Source organism: Aedes aegypti, chromosome 3 (genome assembly GCF_002204515.2).
Source record: "Aedes aegypti strain LVP_AGWG chromosome 3, AaegL5.0 Primary Assembly, whole genome shotgun sequence".
NCBI lineage: Eukaryota > Metazoa > Arthropoda > Insecta > Diptera > Culicidae > Aedes > Aedes aegypti.
Genome location: NC_035109.1, coordinates 291,890,837 through 291,916,447, shown reverse-complemented (window position 1 = coordinate 291,916,447; position 25,611 = coordinate 291,890,837). Strand labels below are relative to the sequence as shown.

At 37.8% G+C, this 25,611-nt stretch overlaps 1 protein-coding gene across 44 annotated transcripts in view; it reads left to right on the top strand.

Moving 5' to 3' along the window:
• LOC5573626 (Down syndrome cell adhesion molecule-like protein Dscam2) overlaps positions 1 to 25,611 on the top strand; it is a 302,956-nt gene that overhangs the window by 211,981 nt on the left and 65,364 nt on the right. For all 44 annotated transcript variants that reach the window (XM_021849888.1, XM_021849886.1, XM_021849890.1 and 41 more), the window contains 5 exons: positions 4,136 to 4,255; positions 4,316 to 4,649; positions 4,714 to 5,007; positions 5,065 to 6,795; positions 20,982 to 21,148. In XM_021849888.1, coding sequence (XP_021705580.1) covers positions 4,136 to 4,255; positions 4,316 to 4,649; positions 4,714 to 5,007; positions 5,065 to 6,795; positions 20,982 to 21,148 — 2,646 coding nt within the window. The remainder of the gene's footprint in view (positions 1 to 4,135; positions 4,256 to 4,315; positions 4,650 to 4,713; positions 5,008 to 5,064; positions 6,796 to 20,981; positions 21,149 to 25,611) is intronic.

Genomic DNA, 25,611 nt, shown 5'->3' with positions numbered 1-25,611 from the left:
ATATGCTATGGTGTTGTTAAAATCTTAATTAAATTATTGCGATTATTAAAAAGTATGATTTCTCATTATGAGTCTCAAATTGATTCTCGCCTCTTTGATTTATACGTAGAATAATGTTATCGCTTATCAACTTAAAAAAAGAGTACTACCAAATTTTCTATTATTTAAAAAAGCTATTTAATCTCGAATTGAAAAAATTGCAACAATGTTGCACTTTGTATTGGCCATGACAATTTTTCTATATGAAAAAAAATTGGGACAAACAATGTGAGTGTGCAAGGTTTATTGATTATTTTGCGTTTGTTTCGATCGCCATTTGATTCACTGAGTATAAGCAAAATATGACAATACATCATTCGAATCATTAATGATATCAAGTAAATTTAGAAAATGTAAAAACTAATTGAACCATCATACTAGCGTAAAATTAAAACGAAATTTTCAATAAAGATTCTTGGTATGTTCTTACTTCAAATGAGTAGAGCAGCCTGCGGGCCAGATTTGAGAAGAGTCTTCGAACTCTTCGCGGGCCGCATAAAATGACGTACGTTGGGCTGCCCTGATATAAGCCTTTTCTTTGAAAACCCATATTTCAATCGAAGCATCGGAAGAACAAAGTTTTTTTTATCAAAGCAATTGCAAATTTTCTAAAACATCTGTAAAAAAGATATGGTTTTAATGAAGTATAAGTCGGAATGGATGATATTTTTCATGAAAAATTACACCGCTAAGAAAAACTGAAAAAAACTGTTTCTGCCTCTATTTTTCATTACACTGAAAAGGGATTCTTTCTTTTCTATGGAACAAATGAGATTATTATTATTATTATTATTTAATTTTATTTATTCAATTAATCAGTATATAACTTACATTTCTGGTTAATCATAATCATGCACTTCAAGTAGATTTTCATCTTTTCCGTAATCCACCGAACTCCATTCAAATGATACTTGGTCATGAGACCATGGCTAATCGAGCGTAAATTTGTCCTTACTGATTTGTGGCCGTCCAGTCCTAAGGGGTTACAGCATAGCGAATAGTATTCGTAGTATTGAACTTTGTCCATTTCAACAGCTTCGGTAATAACGAGTAATATACAGCTGACAACACTTGCACTTTCTCACTGCTCTTTGTTAGTTTTTTGGTAAACTTATGATTCTCAAGCCATTTCAACGCTTTAAACCATAATTGGTAAATACCTAATTGCCATATTGTCTACCCATTAATTTAACTGTCAATTTAGTAGTTACCTAACAGGTAGCTGGAAAAAAATGCCTACATTATGATTGAAGAAATCTTTGTTTCTATGCTGTTTCGTTCTTAAGTAGTTTTGTTTATAAACTTATAAATTTGAAAATAAGCTTTATAAACTTATAAATTATGTATAAATTTGTAAACAGCTCATCTTGGCAATATTTGATCATGTTTTAGGAACGAAAAATGAGCGTATTTAATTTTTTTTTATCTTTATTAACGAGATTTTTAGCCCTGGGCTAGTTCATCTCGGGACCAACGGGTTTACTTCCCTTCCGAAGGAAGTCGTCACTGAAATTTTTTTTTAGTGACTATCTTGGGGATGGGATTCGATCCCAGGTCCTCGGCGTGAGAGGCGTGTGTTCTAACCACTACACCAGGTCCGTCCCTATTATTAAAAAAAAAAATGTTTAGGATTGGAACTTATTGATCGCTCTTTTCAAATATACTTTGTTTGCAAGCTGGAATAGCTAATCGGGTTATCATTATTTATTTTCTTTAACGGTGAAAAATGTCCTGGAAAACTTATTCCATTTCAAAAAATCTCAAAGTTTTGAGAAAATTCCGAACTGACAAAAAAAAATGTTTCTGTGACGCTTTTATCTTCACTTATGATTTTCGATCGAAAAGACTTGTACGAGAAATCTGGGCATTTTTCACAAAACTGTGACCAAACGCTGGAATTAAAAAGTAGTACATCTTAAAAATTTCAGTGATTGAAATTTATAAAATTCTGTTCTCAAAAATATTTCTTTGAAAATCTTACACGAGTTGGAACATAGTTTTCCCGGCTTTTCTTTACGAATTTTCTCAACGGTGGAAAAATTTTGTGGAAAAATGTTTTCCAGTTAACATTTTTTTCTATTTTTTAGAAAATTTGCTTTCATTTTCATAAAAAAAAAACTTTGTTTCTACGATGCTTCTTTCTTGAGCTATGATTTTTCAAAGAAAAGGCTCAAAATGGCACATTTGCACATTTTTTACAAAATTGGCTATAACTCAAAAACGAAAAAAAAACCATTTCAAAAATTTTAGCGATTAAAGCTTATGAAATTACCTTCTCAAAAATATTTTTTTTGAAAATTTTCCACGAGTTGGAGCATAGTTTTTCCGGCTTTTCTTTACGAATTTTCTCAACAGTGAAAAATTTTGTGGAAAACTTTTTCCAGTTATTTTTTTTATTCCTGAGAAAATTTGCTTTCATTTTCATAAAAAAAAACTTTGTTTCTTTGATGCTTCGTTCTTGAGTTATGATTTTTCAAATTAGGTAGTGTCAGAGGAAAACAAAAAAATTCCAACTGAGTTTTCCGGGAAAATAGGCGACCCTGAATTTTTCTCAATTTTTTTTTATTCATATATTGATGAGCCCTGCCTGTGGAAAAAGTTTCATGAAAATCTGAGACCTTTCAGCCCAAACCCGTACGGAAATAAAAAAAAAAAAAATCCCCACCACACAGCTATCATTATATGGTCGTTTTCTGTAAGAAGTGCCGTCAGCATTCATAAGCTCCCACAGGTGGTAAAATTCAAATGTTATAGCATAAAACATTTTTCTTGATTGCTATTCTAAATACCGAATATTAGCACTTCTAACTAGTGATCCATAATATGGACCAGGTAATGATTGTTTACCACGGTTATGGATCACTTCCAAAGAATGTAGATTTCTGCCGTTTTAAGCATTGGATTCGACATTTTCAGACAATAGCACTAAGGATAAAACTAATAAAACATCAAGGTTTGTACATTTCATTTTTTAGCAGACAAAAATGGGTGGAAAACTTGGTGTGGAGCGAAAACAGTACATGTCTCAGTTACTTCAATGCAGTATCACAAAAAAAATGGCATTTTACCCTTATTTCCACCTCTAACACTGCTATTTTTTGCAGTAATATGTTAACTTTCGCCAAATCATGCAATACAGATGCATTGAGTCGAAAATCTCTTGATTATGCGCACTGATCGGTAATATGTCACAATTTGATCCATAATATGGTTTTCAGAAACCGATACAATTTTTAATTTTTATGCTATCCTATGTAAATATTACACTCAAAACAGTTTACTAACCAAAGTTCCAATTTAATACGATTCAATTCGTGCTTTTAAATGACAATTTTACGTTTTCGATGTCATTTTATTGTATTTTATAGGTTGGGCTCCACACTATTTGATTTATAACTGTGGGGTCATGGTATATCGTGAGGCAATGACGAAGATACTCCATGCACTGAGAAATCGAGAAAATTCCCATTACAAAAAGATCCTCGTCCAGCAGGATTTGAACCCACAACCCTCAGCTTGGCCTTGCTGAATAGCTGGGCGTTTACTGCTTCGGCTATCAGGGGTCTTAGTTTAGATTTAATATACAATTCAAATACCTACAATGATATAAAAAAACTCAGAGAAGCACAAACCTGACTGACAAACTTAAGGTGATTAAGTAGATTTAGTATAACCTAATATAAATCAAATCCGACCTTCACAACTCAAGTGGCAGCTACAAATGTTTGTTATTTTATCACAGTTACATCTCTGGGCACAAAACTTTGTCAGTTTGTGATAAATACAAATAAAAATTTCACCACAACTCTCTTGAAGTCCATCAATACGAAATATGCTATGACTGGATTCATCGGTTTTGCTATATTATTTCAAGGTAAAATGTAAGAGTAAGCTTTTGCTCCCTTCGCTGCATAACAAATGAGTAAGTAATGACTAAAATTTATGTTCTCATCAAATCACAAGTGAACAAGTCTTTCAAAAAATATCATATTCAAAGGTAACACCATTTCCGTTGGGCCTACATCCCACCAAATCAGATTACTAATCGAATTCCTTGTTCTATCCAACTTCGTATTATTCGAAACCAAAAAAACAGTTCCACCAAGGTGGATTCTCGAACCTACCGATAAGGCTTTTGCTCAGGGATCCAACGCTAAGGTCGAATGCAAAGCCGATGGGTTCCCGAAGCCTCAAGTTAGCTGGAAGAAGGCGATCGGTAAGTACTTATCAAGCGCAAATGTTGACCTCAATCTAATGATTATGTCCCTCAATACAGGTGACACCCCCGGAGAATACAAAGATCTACGTTCGAACGACTCGAGCATCCGCGTTGAAGAAGGCTCGCTGTTCATCAACAACATTCAGAAATCGAACGAAGGCTACTACCTGTGCGAGGCGATCAACGGTATCGGTTCCGGTCTGAGTGCCGTGATCTTGATCAGCGTTCAAGCCCCACCAGAGTTCACCGAAAAGCTACGCAACCAGACGGCTCGACGAGGCGAACCAACTGTGCTGCAGTGCGAAGCCAAGGGCGAGAAACCGATCGGCATCCTGTGGAACATGAACAACATCCGCCTGGACCCGAAGTCGGACAATCGCTACACCATTCGGTAGGTTATAATTGTTATGGTAGATGCTGAGTAGGTGTAACTGAGGTTAATTTGCGCTTTTCAGAGAGGAGATCCGTCCAGATGGAGTCATGTCAAGCCTGTCGATCAAGCGCACCGAACGAAGCGATTCAGCTCTATTTACCTGTATGGCGACCAACGCTTTCGGAAGTGACGACGCCAGTATCAATATGATCATTCAGGAAGCTCCGGAAATGCCCTACGCGCTCAAGGTTTTGGACAAATCGGGACGAACGGTACAACTCAGCTGGGCCAAGCCATACGATGGAAACTCGCCTCTGAAGCGGTACATTATCGAGTTCAAACGATCGCGAGGAACCTGGGAAAATGATGTTGATCGGTAATTAGTAGTTAAGCTAGTTTGATGAACAACGTTTAAGCGTGTTTTGTTTTACAGTGTTATCGTTCCTGGCCATACCAACGAAGCTCAGGTTCAAAAACTCAGCCCAGCCACTACTTACAATATCCGAATCGTTGCCGAAAATGATATTGGGGTTTCCGATTCGTCGGAAGTCGTCACGATCATCACTGCTGAGGAAGCTCCTTCAGGTAAACCGCAAGCCATCAAAGTGGAACCGACCAATCAGTCTACTCTGCGAGTGAGTTGGAAGGCTCCTCCACGTGCCGAATGGAATGGGGACATTTTGGGTTACTATGTGGGATTCAAACAGACTTCGCAGAACTCGTCTTACATCTACGAAACGGTGAACTACTCTTTGGAAGGTGGCGAAGGAAAAGAGCACAGCCTGGAGATCAACAATCTGAAGACCTACACTCAGTACTCGATCGTTATTCAAGCGTTCAATAAGGTAGGCGCTGGTCCGATGAGTGAAGAGGAGAAGCAATACACCGCTGAAGGAACTCCAGATCAGCCTCCAAGTGATACCATGTGCACAACGCTTACTTCGCAGACGATCCGAGTTTCTTGGGTGAGCCCTCCGTTAGAGTCGGCCAATGGTGTAATCAAGGGTTATAAGGTTGTCTACTCTCCCAGTGAGCTGTGGAATGATGACAAGAACAAGGACTACAAGAAGACTGCCTCCAGCGATACTGTTCTCCACGGGCTTAAGAAGTATACGAACTACACCATGCAAGTCTTGGCTACCACTTCCGGAGGTGATGGTGTCCGTAGTGCTCCGATTCACTGCCAGACAGAACAGGATGTTCCAGAAGCTCCCACCGCTGTCAAAGCTCTAGTCATGTCCGAAGGATCGATTCTAGTTTCATGGCAACCACCATCTCAGCCAAACGGAGTTATACTACAGTACACCGTCTACATCAAGATCGGCGATCAAGAACCAAAGAGCCACAAAGTGCCTTCCTATCAAATGAGCTACGAAGCGTCCGGATTGGAGAAGAACCAACAGTACGACTTCTGGGTGACGGCAAGCACAACCATTGGCGAAGGTCAGCGATCGAAGATGCTTTCAGCTATGCCAAGTGACAAGGTTCCAGCGAAGATCGCCTCGTTCGATGACACATTCACGGCTACCTTCAAAGAAGACGCCAAGCTCCCATGTCTTGCTGTAGGTTCCCCAACGCCCGATATTACCTGGAAGATCAAAGGACAGGAATTCGTTCCCAACGAGCGCATTCGTCAGCTACCGGAAGGATCCCTCTTCATCAAAGACGTAATCCGACAGGATGCAGGAGACTACACGTGTACCGCCGAAAACTCGATCGCCAAAGACTCCATTACCCACCGACTGATCGTTCTGGCTCCTCCACAATCACCTCAACTGACGCTCACTGCCACCACGACTGATTCACTGGCCGTCAAGCTGAAGCCTCACGAGTCGGACACTGCTCCCCTCCAAGGATACACCCTACACTACAAGCCGGAATTCGGCGACTGGGAAACTAGTGACGTTGCGTTGGACGCCCCGAAATACACGATCGAAAACCTGTACTGCGGATCGAGGTACCAAGTGTACGCCACCGCCTACAACACCATCGGTGCCGGTGAACCTTCCGATATACTAAACACTCGAACCAAGGGTTCGAAACCTCTGCTGCCGGAAAAGTCACGATTCATCGAAGCGTCGTCCAACTCGATCACGTTGCACCTGCCGGCGTGGAAGGACGGAGGCTGCCGCATGTCACACTTTGTCGTCGAAAATAAGAAAAAGTTCGTGTCTTTGCTTGTATTGAAGTTACTCCGCTCACACATACCTGGAGCTGCATTATTATCGAACTTGAATTTACCCTTTTTTGTTTTGAAGCTATTGTTAGGTTTGACCTAGCGAGACTGAAGCTTGGTCGGACCGGCTAATAAACTGGACACCTCAAAAATCGGATTACATCGTACGCAAACTTTATTTAGCTTCTCCCATCTTCCAGCCTACCTTCTGACTACCCTAACTAGGCCCTAATTCTGGCTCAATCTTTCTTATCTCTTACAATTTTCTTTTATGGTGATAAGCTCCATCGAAGATGATACCAGATTTAATCCCGATTTTAGAAAATCCGGGATTAAATTTAGTACCCCGTTCGGTAAGCACCAAAACCGGTATTAAACTGAAAGAACTCAGCCACGTGTAAATGTGTGCGTGTGAGAAAGAACAGATGCAAACGAAATGATGGAAATGTCATTTTCCATCGCTTTGTGTTTTGTTCGCATCATTCGCCTTGAACATAAAAGTGGGTCCGGGAAAGCTGGAGATTTACATTGGTGTCCAATCTAATTGGTAGGTATCCAAATGCTGGAATTGTTAACGAAATAGGAAGTTCTTGCGAGATAAATTTGAAAATTAAGGAGAAACTTCCTGAATATTTTATTGCAGAACACAGACGTTGGATGAAATGCTGGACTCATCGGTGCTGCGATAAAATGCCCCGCGGCCGTTGTGAAACCAGTCAAACACTAAAGACCAGACAGCAGCTATAAACAATGTATTCAGCAGGAGTTCCATCAGGAACTGGTGAAGTAGCGGTGCATCTGGTGGTGCCAATTGTCCAGAACGTGTTGCTTAGTTGATTTCAGTTAGAATTTTGGAACTCCCCAAGTAGTATGACGTGAAATTTATAGTGAGTAAAACCGTTTGTTCCGATATGAGCTAGCTGGTTGTCCGATATTTCGCGGTTTACCGTTTTGCGGTTAGTACCATTTCGCGGTCTATACTGTTTCGCGGTATGGTTTTTCCTGCAAGTTGCACTGAAAATTGTTGGCAGTACCACTAATAACATTTTCATCGGTGATTTACCCTTCTTTTAAGCACAAGCTTTCTTCCAAATTGCACTGTTAAGATAGATGAAACATCTCAGTATAAACCGCGAAATTGTACTGACCGTGAAGTGTCAAACCACCAAATGTCGTACCGCGAAGTGGATATACCGCAAAATGTTATACAATCGAGCTAGCCAGGGCTGAAAAACTCGTCAATAAAGATAGAAAAAAAGCGTAGACTCGAACCTATTGAAAATGATATAGGGGTAGACGGGGCATAGTGAGTATGTAGCATTATTATTGCGCATTTCTTTAACCCCTGGACTGCCGCAGAAGTTTTTACAAGTGCGGAAACGCTAATAAAAGTGTTTAATTGCATTAAATCAAGTAGGTGTCGTCGGGGGACTTATGCTTCGTACATCAAAGAATAAGTGCTCTGAAGACACCAACAGGATTCAATACAATCCCGCACTTTTGTTCACACTTTCGCACTTATGAGGCCACACTTCGCAGTCCAGTAGTGAAAGAAATACACAATAACTTCATTATCATCATAAATAACCATTTCAGGCAATTCAACTTAAATTGTAGTTGGTGCAGTATAATTATTACACTATAATCAATAGAGAATCGAATCCTATCTTAGACACTTCTTATTCACTTTGGCAGGATCGGTTTAGAATAGCAACTGAACTCATAATTGGCCACAGATGCGTCGTATTGAAGAGTATATTATTGCCAAGTTTCTAATATTCTAATGACCTATTATGAAAGATAATAATGATTTTCAATTTAAAATGTATTCAAGTAAACTTAAACTGGGCTTTCACAGCTTTTTAATTTATAACAGGCTATTTAGGCAAATTTGAACATTTCGGCCATGAAATTGGTCCTTCTACTCCTGTGTGCGGCAATGCACTGCGTTAGCAGATTTTCCTTTTTTTGAATATTTGTTATATTGCTGATTAAACAATAAATTTTCAAACAATGATTTTTCGAAAATTATCTCTGAAACATTTGGAAGTTATTCCATGATGATTACTACAATACTCATTATGTTCAATATTATCGAAGATAAAGTTTGATAAATAAGGATTCAGCAATTCTGAACGTTTTTTTTTTTCATTTTCAGATCACATTCCGGTCGAGTAAATGAATGTAGCACAATTATGTGAATGAACACAAAAGGTTTTATGCTGATTGACTTGTAAAACGATTCATAATCCACTATGGCTACGACTGGCGTATTGCCAAAACCGTTGTTGGAAAGAATTTATTTTTATCAGCTGTTTGCTATCGTTTAAGCAGAGATGCGTTTTGAACAGAACAGTTTGCAGCAGTATTCTAAAAGTAGTGAGCTAAAGAAATCGACATTAATGGTACCTAGATTCAAAATTATACGCGTCATAATCAAGCATGCTGGGTTTGCATCATTAAGCTTCTCTATGCTTCTATATTTTGCGATTTCTGCAAAGCAAGTAATGAACTACACTGCCCTTCTTTGTCTTTGCTTCTACGCCTACTTGTCCCATGTTCTATGTAAACCGCGGGACAAATATGCGTAGAACGGCAATATAGCCAAATGTGAACTTAGCTCATGCTCACGCGTTTAATAGCTACGAGCATGAACTTGAACAAATCATGAGCAAAAGCATATCTGTATTTAAGTCATGGTGGCAGAGATGCATTCTTCGATTAGCCATGATAAAATTTTCACAGATATTTGCCCAGGAATTCCACCAAGGATTTTTCCAGGAGTTCCTAGGACTCTCTAGGACATTCTATTTTTTTTTCTAAGGCCTCTCAGAAATTCATGCCATTTGAAATTTCTCCATCGATTACTACAGTAATTACTCAAGTAATACTTTCAAAAACTCTCAAAATTTCTTATGGATTTCTTATAGAATTCTTCCTAAAATTCTACCAAAAATTCGCCAAGGAATTCCACCTGAGAAATTTTTACTTCATTTTTTCAAGTATTCCTCTAGTAATTCTTCAGGGGATTGTTTCAATTGTTTCTTGTGTCGTACGTTTTCAAGAAATTTTCTAGAATTTCCACCAAGAGTTCCTCAAGAGGTTTCTTTCAAAGCTCCTCTTGAGATTAATTCAAGTATTCTTCTAAAACGGATATTCCACCCGTCAGTGCTATAGAATTTCTTCCATTGATGAATCTCCTAGCATCTCCTTCCGGGATTTTTCCACAAACTGTTTCATGATATCGTCCTAGAATTATTCCGATAATACCTCAATGGATTCATCCAGGAACTCTTCCAGGGTTTTACCATTATAGTAACAGAGATTACTCCTGAAATTTCTCTAGGGTAGGTCTAGGTATTTTTCCAGCATTTTTTTTTTAATTACAGTCGACTCTTCATAACTCGATATTCAAGGGACCATCGACTTAAATTATCGAGTTATGGAATATACCGACACAAAAAATCACAAAATCGAAGGAACGAATTTCTGTATTTCTGATACATATATGATCACTTCTGTAAGAAAGCAATACTATTTTGTTGATAGTACTTTAATAACTATCAATTGAAAAAAAAATCGAAATGCTCGAAAAGTCACGTTTCTTTTACTGACAATATTTTTATTTATATTCATGTTTTTCAACTTTTAATAAAACTTGCAAGTATTTAAACACCTCCAAACAAAAATTAAATAATGTTTCCAAAAAAAAAAATGATTTTGAAATAGATATCGAGTTATGGAGAGAAATTTACCTCTCACGTTACATCGACTAGTGGAGACATCGAGTTATAAAAATATCGACTTATGGAGAGCGCGATGTATGGGAATGTGAAGGGACCGAAAAATCCATCGAGTTATAGTGTATATCGAGTTATAGAATGTCGAGGTGTGGAGAGTCAACTGTACTCCAAAACTAAGGAATTTTGGAGTAATTTAAAAAATAATGCTGGAAAAATACCTAGATCTAAAGGGATTGGTGCATGAAATAACTTGAGATAAACCCCTTCCTACTCCTTCCAGAAGGCGACAGGAACTAACCCAGAGATTCCTTAACAGATTATCCCAGTTACTGCTTCGGATTTTTCTTCCGCCAGTTATTGTACCTGGGAAATTTTTAGAAATTCTTACATTGATTTCTAATATGGATGTCTTCTGGGAGGCCTCCTGGAACACTTCAAGGAATTCCCCTAAGGATTCGTATAGGAACTCCTTCAGGGATCATCCAAATTAATATTTCTGTAATTTTTTTCAAGAATTCCTCCAGTTATTGTTCCTTGGATTCCTTCAAAAATCCCTTCGCAATTTTCTTCAAAGAGTCCTTAAAAATCTTTTTAGAAAATCGGCAGGAATTCCTACATGGATTTCTTCATGAACCTCTCTAGGTTTTCTACAAAAAATCCTTGAGACACATCTTCTGGTGTTCTTTTAAGAGTATCTCTAAAGATTCCTTTAGGGATCTCCTTTGGATTTTTCCTCTGGCATTCCATCAGAAATTTCTGCAGGAATCTGTAAGGATTTCAGCCAGATATAATAGGGTCCTAAAATGTTTAATGAAATCTTGTTTTTATGTAATAACACGAAAGAGCATGTTACTGAAACTATTGTTTTCCCGCTCAAATAACGAGTATATCATATTTAAACTTTAATTTAAAAATTGGGTCCATAAATGAACCTTGACACTTTTGTTTCTTTTTGACGTTCGCTTAGTCGACAAAAACACCACAGGGGTTTTAGTTTTAACACTGGGGTTGTTCCTATCTGACATTTTGGAAGGGACACGGAAAACAAAATTTGAGTTTAAGTCAAGGGGTGTGACAAAATCTAAAGAAATATAAAAAATATGTTTTTTGAACTTAAACCAACGGAAAACATTAAAAAAATGAGTAAACATGTGTTCTTGGCCTAAACTTAAGCGTTTGGCGCTAAAATTGGGACAGGCCTTTAGGACCCTATTAGGCTGATACAAATATTAAATTTCATTTATGTCCGAGACCACTTGGAAGGTACGAGGGGGGGGATAAAAATAAATAAGGAACAAAAAATAAAAATGAAAAAAAAAGTTATTTTTTCGAAATTATTATTTTTAATGATAGTTGGTAAACTTTTTTCAATCGTCCTCTGGATCATTATTTTACTTGTTTTTTACTTTAAAAATTGAAAAAAAAAACAAAATAATGTCAAAAAATGATGAATTTTTTTTTCTCCCCTTCAAAATTTTCGGATTTTCGAAGGGGGGGTGACATAAAAGAAAATTAATATTTGTATCAGCCTTAGTTAGTAATAATTTCTCGCGTTGAGTATCAAGGGCGTAACTACAATGATCGATTTCTCTTCATTGATTTTCTCTTTAGTCAATTACTTATCCGGGCGACTGTTTTCGACTGCTGTTTTCGATTCAATAGAAAGAACTCATTGTCCTTCATCATGTTGCATCGTAAAATGTTACCAAAATCGATTGAAATTCATGTACTTATCGAAAGAGAAAATCGACGAAGAGAAATCGATCACTGCAGATACGCCTGTATGATACTCAACGCGAGATTTGTTTTCCTCTTTCAATGCCGGTATTGGCTTCTGAGGTTTTTTCAAGATTTTAGATAATTTCCAAAAGGGCTAAGAGCCAGGGTCCAATTGAGAAATCTTATTTTCAAAATTTTTGTTTCTTAATTGAGCAAAACGTTTCTTAATTTCTTTCTGCAAATCCTGCCATATAATTTTCATAACAGGATCGCGAGTGCGTTGAAATTGCCTTCTCCTCACGTTTTTAAGGCGGATCAAGAGTTTAAGATCATCGTCTATAATCACGGATTCAAATTTTACTTCACATTTTGGAATTGCGATGCTCCTGGCTTCAACAATGGAATTTGTTAAAGTTTCAAGAGCATTATCAATATCAAGTTTAGTTTGTAATGAAATGTTAACATTGAGATTAGAGTCAATATACGTTTCATATATATTCCAGTCGGCTCGAAAATAATTGTAAGTCGAGCTGATAGGATTGAGAATCGCTTTATGGGATATTTGAAATGTAACAGGGACATGATCAGAATCAAAATCAGCATGAGTAACTAATTGGCTACAAAGATGACTAGAGTCGGTTAAGACCAAGTCAATCGTAGATGGATTTCTAGAGGAGGAAAAACATGTAGGGCTATCAGGGTATTGAATTGAGAAATATCCTGAAGAGCACTCATCAAATAAAATTCTGCCGTTGGAATTACTTTGAGAATTATTCCATGACCGATGTTTAGCATTAAAGTCACCAATGACAAAAAAATTTGACTTATTGTGAGTCAATTTTCGCAAGTCAGTTTGGAGCAACTTAACTTGCTGTTCAGAGCATTGAAAAGGCAAATAGGCAGCTATGAAAGTATATTTACCAAACTGTGTTTCAACAGAAACACCTGAAGTTTAGTTTCAAATGACGCCTATCAATGATGATTGCAACTCCCCCACATGCCCCATCAAGTCGATCATTACGATAAACAAAAAAGTTAGGATCTCTTTTGAGTTTAGATCCAGGTTTTAAATACGTTTCGGTAATAACTGCTATATGCACGTTATTAACTGTAAGAAAATTGAACAGCTCGTCCTCTTTACCATTCAGAGAACGAGCATTCCAATTTAAAATATTTAAATTATTATTTGGATCCATTAGAAATACGTAATCCAATAACAATTTGATTTGTAAATTTTACACCAACTTGGACTGCTTCAGTCATAGTAGTGGCTTTGAAAATTGCATCAATCATTAGATTCAATTGTTCAGTTAGAAAATTAAAATCAGAGGCAGACATGTCACTTGAAGTGGGTACATTATCTGATGATTTCCCATTAGAATTTTCGGTAGACGAAGAAGCGGAGTAGGAGTTACTTGTGGCGGTAGGGGTTTTTCCATTTGATTTGAAACAAGTAGAATGGGTACTCATAGTAAGAATAGGGGAGGAGTTCAAATTACTTGCTACGATATCGGCAAAGGATTTTTCGTGGGTAGATACATTCGAAATTGATAGATTCGAACGGCTACCCGACGGATTAAAATTAGTTTGCGAATGAGCATGATTATGATCTTCCTGATGGGTATGATTCATAATCAAGCGATCGTTAACTGAAAAAAGAGCATTGTTCGATGCTCTACCAGGCAAATTCCGGAAACGACCGTTATCATAACGGATATTCTCTTTCATCTGCCTGGCACGAGCCTCAATGACTCTGTTGCGCGAAGGGCAAGTCCAAAAATTATATTTATTATATTTTATTGAAAAGTGTTTTCAATTTCGAGAAATAATTCGTTAAATGTGTTTTGCCATAATCAGTGCACCAGTATCCGCTCATGACCCTATTTCCGCTCACTAGTGAAAAAAAAAAAGATTTTTCATGTTAAAATCCAAAATTTTTCGCACGGATATATTCTAGCAATATTTACACATTGCTTCAAGTATTCATTCACTGGTGTCTTCCAGAAAATTCGCCAAGGATTTCTCTACAAATGTATCCTGGGATACCTTCAATAAATATATTTACCCAAAGGTATCTATCTCTTTAAGAATTCATCAAGGATTTCGTCTAAAATTTCTTTAAAGATTAGTTCAGTAATTTTTATGCATATTCCTGTTTTTTTAGATAGCCAAATAAATAGCAAGGGCTTATTCACAAATTTCATAACGCTAGAGCTTTCATACAAAACGCGTTACGAGGAGGTGGGTGGGTGCCAAGAATGTCCATTTTCAGCGTTATGAAATATGTGAATGAACCCCAAGTAAATGAACTCTCTGAATATTTTATAGATCGCAGAATAATAGAAAATATGAATAATTATTTTGTGGGATTCCTAGACGAACTCGTAGAATAATGCCTGGAAAAATTGAACTCTGAATGAAATACTTCAAAGTCCATGGTAAAATTATTGAATTCACGGAAAAAAGTCTGAAGGAATGTTTTGAGGAATTTCTGGAAAATTAGCTGTATAGGTTTATGCGACATATCCTCAAGCTACACATAAAGGAATTCGAGAAAGAATTCTTATAAGTATTTTTAAACAATTTTTCTAGATGAATACTAGGATAAATCGATAGAAGGATTGTTTCACTTATTCCTTCAGAAATAATTGCGAAGCTTTTCGAAGCGATGAATAAAACGCATAAAAAAATCGTGACGAAAACCAGGAAAGATTTGCTTGAAGGATTCCTGTGATAAACATAGTAGGAGTTCATGGAACAATCATTGAGAAATTTCTTGAAGCTATCAGAATATGAACTATTGAATAAAAAAGCGGAGGAAGCGGAGGTACATTCAAGGTATAACGTATGACATGATTGATTTGAGAAATGCCTAGAATCTTCCTGGAGAAACTCGAAGAACTATTTCTGGATAGATCTTTGAGTAATTTCTTATGAAATCCATGCAGGTACTATTTGAGGCATTCCTGAATATATCGCAAAAAGAATCACAAGAGGAATCTGTCGAATTATACTACAATCATTGTAATAGCCTCTTTAAAAATTCCAAGAATCCGGTACTAGTTAAAAGTTATTTTTGTTCAATGGTTTTAGGTCATTATACTTCTGAATAAAATGTCAATAATGTCGATTTGTCTAACGGGACGTCCCTCTTCTCAGCATAATGCTCTTCTGGTCAATTCCATTGAGAACTGTATTTATCAATTTTCAAATTTGTAAATCGTCTGTCAAGGACGAAGGTTCTTTATGCCCTGGGCAGTCGAATGAATTTATTGTCTTAACGAAAAAGATCCTTGTCGGTTGGGATTCTAACCATCGATCCTCAGCAAACTGGTAACTAAATATTGTGGAAAATTTTCCAAACATGCCAAAATATAATGAATATTCATATTGTCCCCAAATATGTATGGCACCCCGCCGATACCCTTGTCCGGTGCGTTCGGCGGCGGCACACAGGTCTGGAAAGGGTTTGCTCGGCTCGATCCTAATGTTCAGGGTATCCATGGCCTCGGATTGGCGAATTTCCTCCAGCTGAAGGCGGTCAATAACAGGGAAACATTGCTGGGCATGCTTGACCGTCCACTGTGTGTACTCGCGGATCGAACAGTGTTGTGATTTAGTCCGATGCACTAGCTAGAGGCGGCCGGTTGCAGGGATCAATGGGAGACAACAATTTGTATCCTGTTTAACAGCCACGGTCGAGTGTTGTCTGTGTGATGCGGCTTCTTGTCCAGGATTTCGGAAATCTTCTCACAACATGCTGTCCTCGAACTCGACCGCACAGATGTTTCTGAGTTTCTCCTCTATAATCTAATTCCTACGCCGACAAGGAAAAACCACAACACGAATGTTTTGATTTTTCTCTTTTGACGTTTTCTATACGAATGCAGTAGTGTGCGTGTAGGCAAATTAATGCACGCAGCCATTATTTGGAAAATCTCGTATTAACTTTAGTGCGCCAAAATCGCCGCACTAAAGTTAATACCGGGATTAAAATCGAAGATAATACCGTTCGATGCTTAGCAAAATCGAGGATAATACACGATTGCGGTATTAACCTCGATGGAGCTTACCACCATTACTCACGGTTCTTCATTAGGGTGCACCCTCTCTTCTTCTGGGCTTACGCCCGGGAAATCCAATCGGCCGAACGTTGACGGAAGGGCAGCATGATGGAGCGCCGAGGCATTGCACTGCTCGTGTCACACTGAACGCTCGTCGACCGCGCTGGCTCTTGGCTTGCTCACTGTGCGAGGACAAACGGCTGTCAGCCCTATGCTGGTGAGCTTACCCTATATGGATGGCTGCTTTCCCCGACAGTCGACTACTGCACCTTTTCGCAACCGGACTGCACGCACATGATGCTGTCTTTTGTCACCGGGGAACCCAGCCGAATGGATCTGACGTGTGTGGGCCTGCCAGTGACCGCGTTCGTCAAGGCCGATGTCGCTCCGTCGCTTCTACGACCACGCTCGGATGCCGCCCGTGTTGCAAGCACTTGGTTCCTCCGTGCGGATCCGCTGACTGCACACTAAGACGACAAGAGGATAAGAGAAAAAAGCCCTAAAGGGAACCAACATTAGTTCCTTGTCCGCCTAAACTCATTAGCAAGCACTTACTGCTTTTGCAGGCTTTTTCTGGTTGGCTGTTTCGGTTTCTCACCGGTTCTATCTTCTGATTCCAGTGGCTTTCTTTTTGTCCAGCGTGGCTGAATAAAATGGCGGACGTCACTTGTCGGTAATCTGGCTTGGTATGTTGCAACTTACCAACAGCTCCGATGAGGTGGTTTCCTTTCCCTGATCTTTAGCCGCCGGGGCTGATAGATGTTGGCCAGACTGTGCACGGCACGAGGAGGTTGCCTGTTTGTTCGGTTTCGGAACAACAGAATGTTGGCGATCGTGTTGGCAAGTCAGGTGAAATCACGTGCCTGCAGTGAAATCGGGAAACTCACGTTATGTTTATGCCACTTGCTGCGTAAGTTCTACCAGCAGAGTATATTTGCGGCTGTTCGATTAACTTACGTTTTTTTTCCCCTAGCTTATGGCTAAACTCTCAAAGTATTCTATCGGTGAAAACAAGACTTGGCAGAAATTCTTCTGTGATGCAAAAAAGAGATATTTTTGAGGTTTTTTCTGTATAGTAAAAATTGCACTCAAAATTCACAACACAAATCATCAAACAATTCGTGCAAGAGTGCATCGAACGGCAAGGATTTTTAGCGGTACTCTTTCTCTCTTGCTGATATACTCATCGATGTTAACACTTAAAAAAATCTTGAGTGACCCGCCCGAACAAAACAGGCCTCGCGGAGTTGGGTTGGCACTTTTTTATGGAATTTTTCTCTGTTGCATTTTGTGCCGCATCTTCATCGGTCCTTTTTCGTTACCTTTCCTGCTTTGTATTTTTTCGCTCTCTTACGAAGAGGCAGAGACAGCACCCTGCTCTAGAGCATGGTACCGAACTCTGGTGAAGTTTAGGACTGAGGAGGAGTATTATCAAGCTTGGTGAAAACTTAGGTGCGACTCAAATTTCTTTCGGTGCTACACGCGCTGCTGCGAAATGGCACAATAAATTCGAAGGAGACGTGCACGAGTATTTTTTTTTTTGGACTGCACCCTGGCAGTGACGACTCGCAATGTGCTTTGGTCTGCGTGAGTTGTCTCATTTTCACTCTTTGTGTTTGATACACGCGTAAAAAATTCCACTTGAATTCATTTCAGTAATATGTGACTGTCAAAACTTTTAAACACGATGAACACCTTATGTTTCTGACTTCACTAAATATATTAAGATCCACAACTATAAGTTTTTGCAAAGCACTTATTATGCTTGTCCGCTTTCAAAGCATAATTTGCAAAAATGTTTTAAGAGTGATGGTTTGTGCTTCCACGAAAGAGACTGAAAAATAGATATTGTGCTTTACTTTGTCTCGCACAAATACAAATAGTCTCCTGCACCTTGCTTTGAGTTGAATTTACTCGCAAAGAATGGGCCACGCATAATTAATTTCTGACTGCATTTTTTTTTTTCACGGCCTGGGTTTTCAGACATTCCCTGCTTAAAATAAACCGGTTTTAGGATTTAAAAAAAAACCTCTTGGTTCAACCAATTACTACGTATATTGAGTACATTTGGTGTCTTTTAGCCTCTGGATTTGTGAAACTACAAACTAGTCTAGAAAAAAATATCAACAAACTTGTTTTTTTATGCTACAGGCACAACATTTATTTGGCAATACAGAGCCGATTGCAATTCGAACTACACCCGATTCTGTTTTTGCACGGAATTTTTTTCACACGGCCGTGCAAAAAAAGTTTCCTATACACACAAAAGCTCTGCGTCATAATGCTCATCAATAATATGATCCCTCTCAAAATCTAATTGGTAAACAATGGTCTTATAGGTACATATTTTTATCGACACCAAAATACTTTAAAAAATCTTTGATACTTACGACTTCGAAAATATGGTGACCATGACAGTTTGATGAAAGCGGCCAAAATTGAGTTACCAAATATCCAAACATGGATAGTTTTGAGAACACTTATGTGACGAATGTTGCCATCATTCTGAAGTCAAGACAGTAATCTCAATAAGATCAAAATGATCAAATTTTGAGAGCGAATCGTAGGTGACTCACTCACAAAAGTGAATCGACTCTTTTGATCGATTCTGTGACTCATTCATAAAACCAAAAATAAATCATGTAATTTACACAAGAAACAAAATGTATAACAGTTTTTGAATGAGAATATTTTTCGTACAGCAGCTTTAACTATTAATACATGTCCGAATTGTTTGACTACGACAATTGAAACTCGAAAATATGATTCCTAGTAAATTTTTAGGCCCTCTTCCAAAATATTAGGTGCAAATGAATCATGACTCTTTTGAAAAGAACCGTGATTCGTTCACTAATTTTCGAGAGTCGACTCTTTTGAATGATTCGTGAGTGAGTCGCCCATCTCTATCGGGTACCCCCGTTGGTTTGAACACTTTTTAATCTGTACCCCGCTAATTTGCACATCGTTCAGATTAAAAATGGTTCAAACGTCATTTAGCTCATGGAACGGAGTGAAGTGAAATGGAACGCTGTGGAGCGGAACGCAGAATCAAAACAAAACAGTGAAAGAGGTAACCAGAACCACGTTTCTAGGGTGACTAGATGTTCAAATTAAAAATGACCGTACCGTTCAAATTAGCGGGGGTGCACGGTACTCTGAAACGGTTCAGCAGAATGCTTCTCAATGGCTCAACGTTTGTTTGTGATTGATTTTCATTGTTACGTTTTCAAGTAGTTTTATGCACCAATTTTACAACGATTGTTTTTGCACGGGGGATGCGTACCGTTATCATTTCAAAATTTCTAAAACCGTGCAATAAAAGTAACACCATTTCTCGACGTTTCATGCAAATAGAAGGTTTTTTTTCGACAGCTATGATACGTTTCTAAATTTCTAAATTCATGTCGCTATGCTGCCGTGCATCGCAAGACAAAGAGTCGTGGGATTGAGTACCAACTGTCGAGGATACTGAAATCTTCGCGTCAGCCATACGACATACAAATGCAAAAATGGTCAATAGGTATTTTCTTTGATCTAAAAAAGGTACTCCATCAGATGTGCGTGTAACTAAGAACATACAAATTTACATTTTACATTTAACGGATTGTGTCCGGTACTGGGGAATTTGTTGTGAGCTTTATGAAGCCCAAGCATGCCGTTTTGTTGCTTCTTGAATCCTGAAAGTGATTTGTGGCTACTCAGTAAAGGATGGAAGATCAATTGGTGAGATCGTTTCATGATTTAATTTCAAATATGTTAACTTAGAATGACTACAAGTTTTTTGTTGTTATGACGGTGGGAATGTTACTTAAATATTATTATTCAACAAACTATGAATGTTTCGTCACTGTCAGTGTCGGCATAAAAGTCTTCTACGATGATCCAATCAATCGAGCTCGTTTTTTATTGTCTTTCAGATAATTGAATTATGATAACACACGCCTTCGTCATGACAGTTGTAAGAATGTTGCGTTTACGTATTTGTTCAACAAACTTTGAACCGTTCGTCACTTCAAGTGTCGGCATTTATTTTCTTCCAAAAAAATTTTTCACATTAACCAAAAGTATTATATTTATAAGTTTGTTTATTTTTAACAAAAAAAAAAATTATCTTGGTCTGAACGCTTATTAAAATGAATCCTATGACCCAACGATCCTGCCTATCAACAAACTTTCCTTCCAGTAACCTTTGTGGATATTCAGAGGTAAACACGGCCTTCAAATAGCAAAGGCTACACACTAATATTCTTTCTCCGAATTCTACCTGACTGTTAAGACGTGGCCTGCGCCGTTATTGACCTTGTATAAATGGAGGCATTAAATTATACACAATAAAGAAAATAATGGCCAATCCCAGCCGATCTTTTAGTTGATTATTTGTGCATCTTCACTGACTTCGGTCAATCACAGAATAGATATGTGTAGTCAGGTTTAAGATAAGCAAAGCATAAATGTCCGGTACAGGGGATTTCCCCTTCCTTTCTCATCCTATGTAGTAATATATTCAACCGATAGAAAAAGATTTTTTTAAGATTACACCGATAACTATAACCCTGTAAATGAATATTTTAGGTTCATTCAAGTTCGAAAATAATGCAGTTCCAGGTGTGCGTGAGCTCCAAATTCTAACCTGTTGTCTTCATTATAGGGATCAACCCGATTGGAATCAGATTTCGAACAATGTCAAACCCGGTGGCAACTTTGTTGTTCTCGATCTGGAACCGGCGACGTGGTACAATCTAAGGGTAACGGCTCACAACAACGCCGGCTTCACTGTGGCCGAGTACGAATTCGCCACGTTGACCATCACCGGAGGTAAGTGATACAGTGCTTCCATTCTAATGCTTTTTATTACCATCTCGTTCTTGTTATCGACTGTTATTACTCATTGGATATACTTTTGATTTTCTGTTTCCACAGTATGATATTCTGGCATTAATTAAAAATATCAAATACTAATCAAAATTCTAGCTTCGTTTCGTTACTGCCGCGTACTAATCGTATTTATCTCTATCTTTAGTTCGAATCAACCATACTCTCATCATACACCAATCATCTTATCGTTTGCATAGTTTTTTTTTTTTGTCAGGCATCGACTGTGTCTCTCGGTTTCTTAATTCCATTTCAGTTCCGTTATGATTTATGCGTTCCAGTTTTGATTTTCTGCTCCCCAATCTCTAATAAATCGATGAACGAAAGCATCGTCGAATTCCCACCCCTCCGACGGTTCGGGCCCTTGTCTCTGAAACAACCTGAAAGCTAAATTTATAAACCTTCCTGAACAAACCTAGGACATATAGTGCAAAGCAAGGATAGGTTCAAGTCGATTTCTCAATTTTGTCACATATCCGCACCAGCACTTGTCCATTCTCGAAAGCAAACACCGTTGCCGTGAATGAATGTAAGTTGTTTTTACTCCGATCAGAGCACAATTTATGCACTAAAGTATTTGTAAAATTGTACATAAACTGAACATAGATCATAGTTGAGGATCTGTACATGACGGAGATCGAAATTGGCTTAGAGTTATGCTTCCTGGTCTATTGTTGAATCGGTTGGAAACCCAAGCCAATAGAAAAGGTGCTAGAGACGTAAACGTAGAAACCGGGATGGAAAATGTTTCATGAATTTGGTTACTTTTTCATTTACATTTTTATTTCATTGAAAATGTACGTTGTTCTTTTTCTTCGGTTCTTAGATAGTATGTTTAAAGTCGATTGATTTTGTGTTGTTCATTTCGTCCCGAAATATCTCAGATGTCATCGTCATTGAATCAATAGAAAATGCTCTTTGCACGCCGTCAAGCTATCCAGCACTGGATCCTGTATTTTATTTTTTGTTCCAATAGTAGTTATTTATTGTTCCCTGCACCATCGTAATGAAGCAAACATTTTAATTGTAAACAACTGCCATTGTCAATTCTTAGTTTATAGTGGTATTAAATATCAGAAGGCCGCCTGTGGAGGCATGTATTTGTGTGAAATATCTGATTCCCTCAAAGTTATGCGACGTTCCATTACGAACTTAATAAAAGCATATTACATTACCCATTAGTTTGAAGTACTGATTGAACTCCACACGTAAGAGTAAGATATTCTCGCCAGAAAACGGTGCAGCGTCTACCAAGCCGTGTGGTTAGAATCCGCGGCTACAAAGCAAAGCCATGCTAAAGGTGTATGGGTTCGATTCCCGGCCGGTCCAGGATCTTTTCGTAATGGAATTTTTCTTGACTTCCCTGGGCATAGAGTATAATCGTACCTGCCACACGATATACAAAAACAAAAATGGCAACATTGGTAAAGAAAGCTCTCAGTTAATAACTGCAGGGCTGTTACAACTGGCGCGTATTTCGCGATTCTCGCGGATTTCGCGATTTTCGCGGATTTGTAGCGGATTTGGCCAGCCAAGCGCGAAAATCGCGGGTGGATAAAATTCTGTCGCGAAAATCGCGGATTTACCAAATCATGCGGCAAAAATTGCAGTTATATACATACAGTCGTGATTTCGTAATTAGGAATTTTATATTTAAAAAGGAAAATCCAATTCATTGAGAGTAGTAAAGTTCAGTTAGTTATAGGGACGTTCCGATACTTTCAATATATCGGAATATCGATATTTTGCTTTCGATATTTTGGTATCGATATTTCTCATTCAATATATCGGTAATATCGATATTTCCTTCCGATATATCGTACACTAATATAAGGAAACACTTGTAGGAATTTATATAAAATTTATTTTTAGTATTTCAAAAAGCAGTTACCGTTCAAATTGTACTGTCATGTCACTTAACAGAAGATGCTTAACCCCTCTACCGGACGCTTCATTTTTTACCACTAAAAAAATATTCAAATCACGATAACTTTTTTGTTTCTCAATATTTTTGCACCATTATTTTCTTGAATTCCAAGTTCTTGAAAAACTCTCCTAGTTTCAGAATAAGTGTCGATATTGATAATAGGTCATCTGGATCCAGAGATATTGGAAAATTTCTTCGCGTGGCCACGACTCACGTAAATATCTCAGGCTACAGAATTTTCAGCGTATTCGGATATTCATTCCTCGGAATGATACATTAATGCGAGTGTGTTGTGAAAAAATGAAGCAATTTGGTGCAGCCGTCTCTGAGTAATGAGCATTTATGTTTCTTGTACCACGCTGAACAAATAAAGATCCTGAAAATTTCACCTCATATCGTAATTTTCAGATTTCTCCAAGAATACTTAACCGATTTGTATGATTTTTTAGGGTAGCTCCTTATTACCTGGTATTGTATAGTAAACGTTTTATTTTATTTTTTTGATAAATTGATCAAAATCAAAATGGTCGTCAAAGACATTTTATATAGAGAATGTCGGTCCCCCAAGGAACATCGGAATATTTTCAAAACAAGAACACCAATTATCAATATCGACACGGACTCTCAAATTAGAAGAGTTTTTAAAGATCTGGTAAAAAATTAAGCCAAAATATTAAGAAACAAAAAAGTTATCGTGATTTGAATACTTTTTTGGCGGTAAAAAATGAAGCTGCCGGTAGAGGGGTTAAGTACAAAACGGTTAAAATACCAATAATCTTGAATATTTGAAGATTTTTATTTGAATCTTTGGAAACTAAACAACAGGTCACTAAGCGATAAAGGAAATTTTGCTCCATTCAAATATATCATATGATATTCCGATATATCGATATTTTGAATCAATATATCGGTGGTATCGATATTTTGATTCGAACGTCCCTAAGTTAGTATAGTCACTGATATCAAAAATACTGTACAGGGAAATGTGAAAATCAGTAACATTTTATTAGTAAATCATTTTCATTTTATTTGTAGTCATTTTTCTTGAGGGTCGCTAGTCAATCAAGAGATTGTTCCTCCCTAAATTCTTAATGACACTTATCTAAAATTCTATTGACGGCGATCTATAGGTTCTTGACTTTAAGATAAACTGGAAATAGAAAATTATCCTGTGAGTTCTTTTTCTTCCGCTAAAAATTTTAGAAAATGCAACACATTTGGCTTGGCTTTAAAATATTTGAAATCAGAAATGTCATAATAGGGGAGGTGTACCAGTTTTGGCCACCCTAAGGAAAAATATTGTTTATACATAAATCAAACGATCTTTGGTTACTGTCAATACTTTAAACGAAAGCTTTCAATCCATGTTCAACAGGGAAAATATAAAAACTAATCAGAAACTTTGTTTTTGTATTAAAAATGGGGGTGGCGAATACTGGGCCACTTGCACCAGTATTCGCCACGATTTTAATTTCGGTTCCTGAATTCGCCACCTACGTTGATTCTTATGGAGGGTGGCGAATCAGGAACACCATGGCAAAAAATAGGTGCAAAGGAGCAACAATTTTAAGGAAAATGATTTTTTTCTATAATTTTCTGGGAAAATTTTGCGGTTTCCAAGAATGTTTCTGTATCATTTTAAAGCAATTTAGCGAACACTAAGCAATTGGCAACCATATATATCGTAAAATGGTATATAATCCGGGGTGGCGAATAACTGGTACATGGCGAATACCGGTACACCTTCCCTATTAAACCGTGTAGGAATACTAAATTTGTTCAGCTTAACTCATAAATGCATGCCTTCAAAGTTTGTACGGATAATATGCGGACACTTTGGCTGAGATTCTACCCCATTACCCCGAATCCCATTACCCCGAATGACATTACCCCGAATCCCAATATCATGGGGAAATGTCATCAATATAATCATGTCAAGGTAATTGTAAATTCGGGGTAATAGCATTCGGGGTGATGGAATTCGGGGTAATGGTTTTCGAGGTGATGTCATTCGGGGAAATGGCATTCGGGGTAATAGGGTAAAATCTTGGCTGGGTGTTGGCGCTGCAGTCATAGTTGGTTACCCTATGAAATCTAAGGATAGATAGAAAAGTTTAAAACAATAGATAGCTTCGCAGTCAAATTAGCAGTTTTTTCAGTGAAAAATAAGTATTGTAAATCTATAAGATACAAATTACTTGAAGTAAATGGAAAGCAACGCTAAAAACTGTATGTATCCAGCTTTTTAAAAGCGCTAATGGCTGCCGCAAACGGCCTCGCTTTCTGGTAGGGATGAGTCGATTTGACGTTTGGCTTGGGTAGTTTTATATTGATCGGACCCAAGCCATATGTCATATCAACTGATCCCTACCAGAAAGCAAACCTATTTGCAGAAAAAATCGAAATTTAAATAGCAATTCAAGGTTTTGTATGCTTCTAATTGACAATGTAAAATTACTGTGTGTGTTTTTCCTTTTAA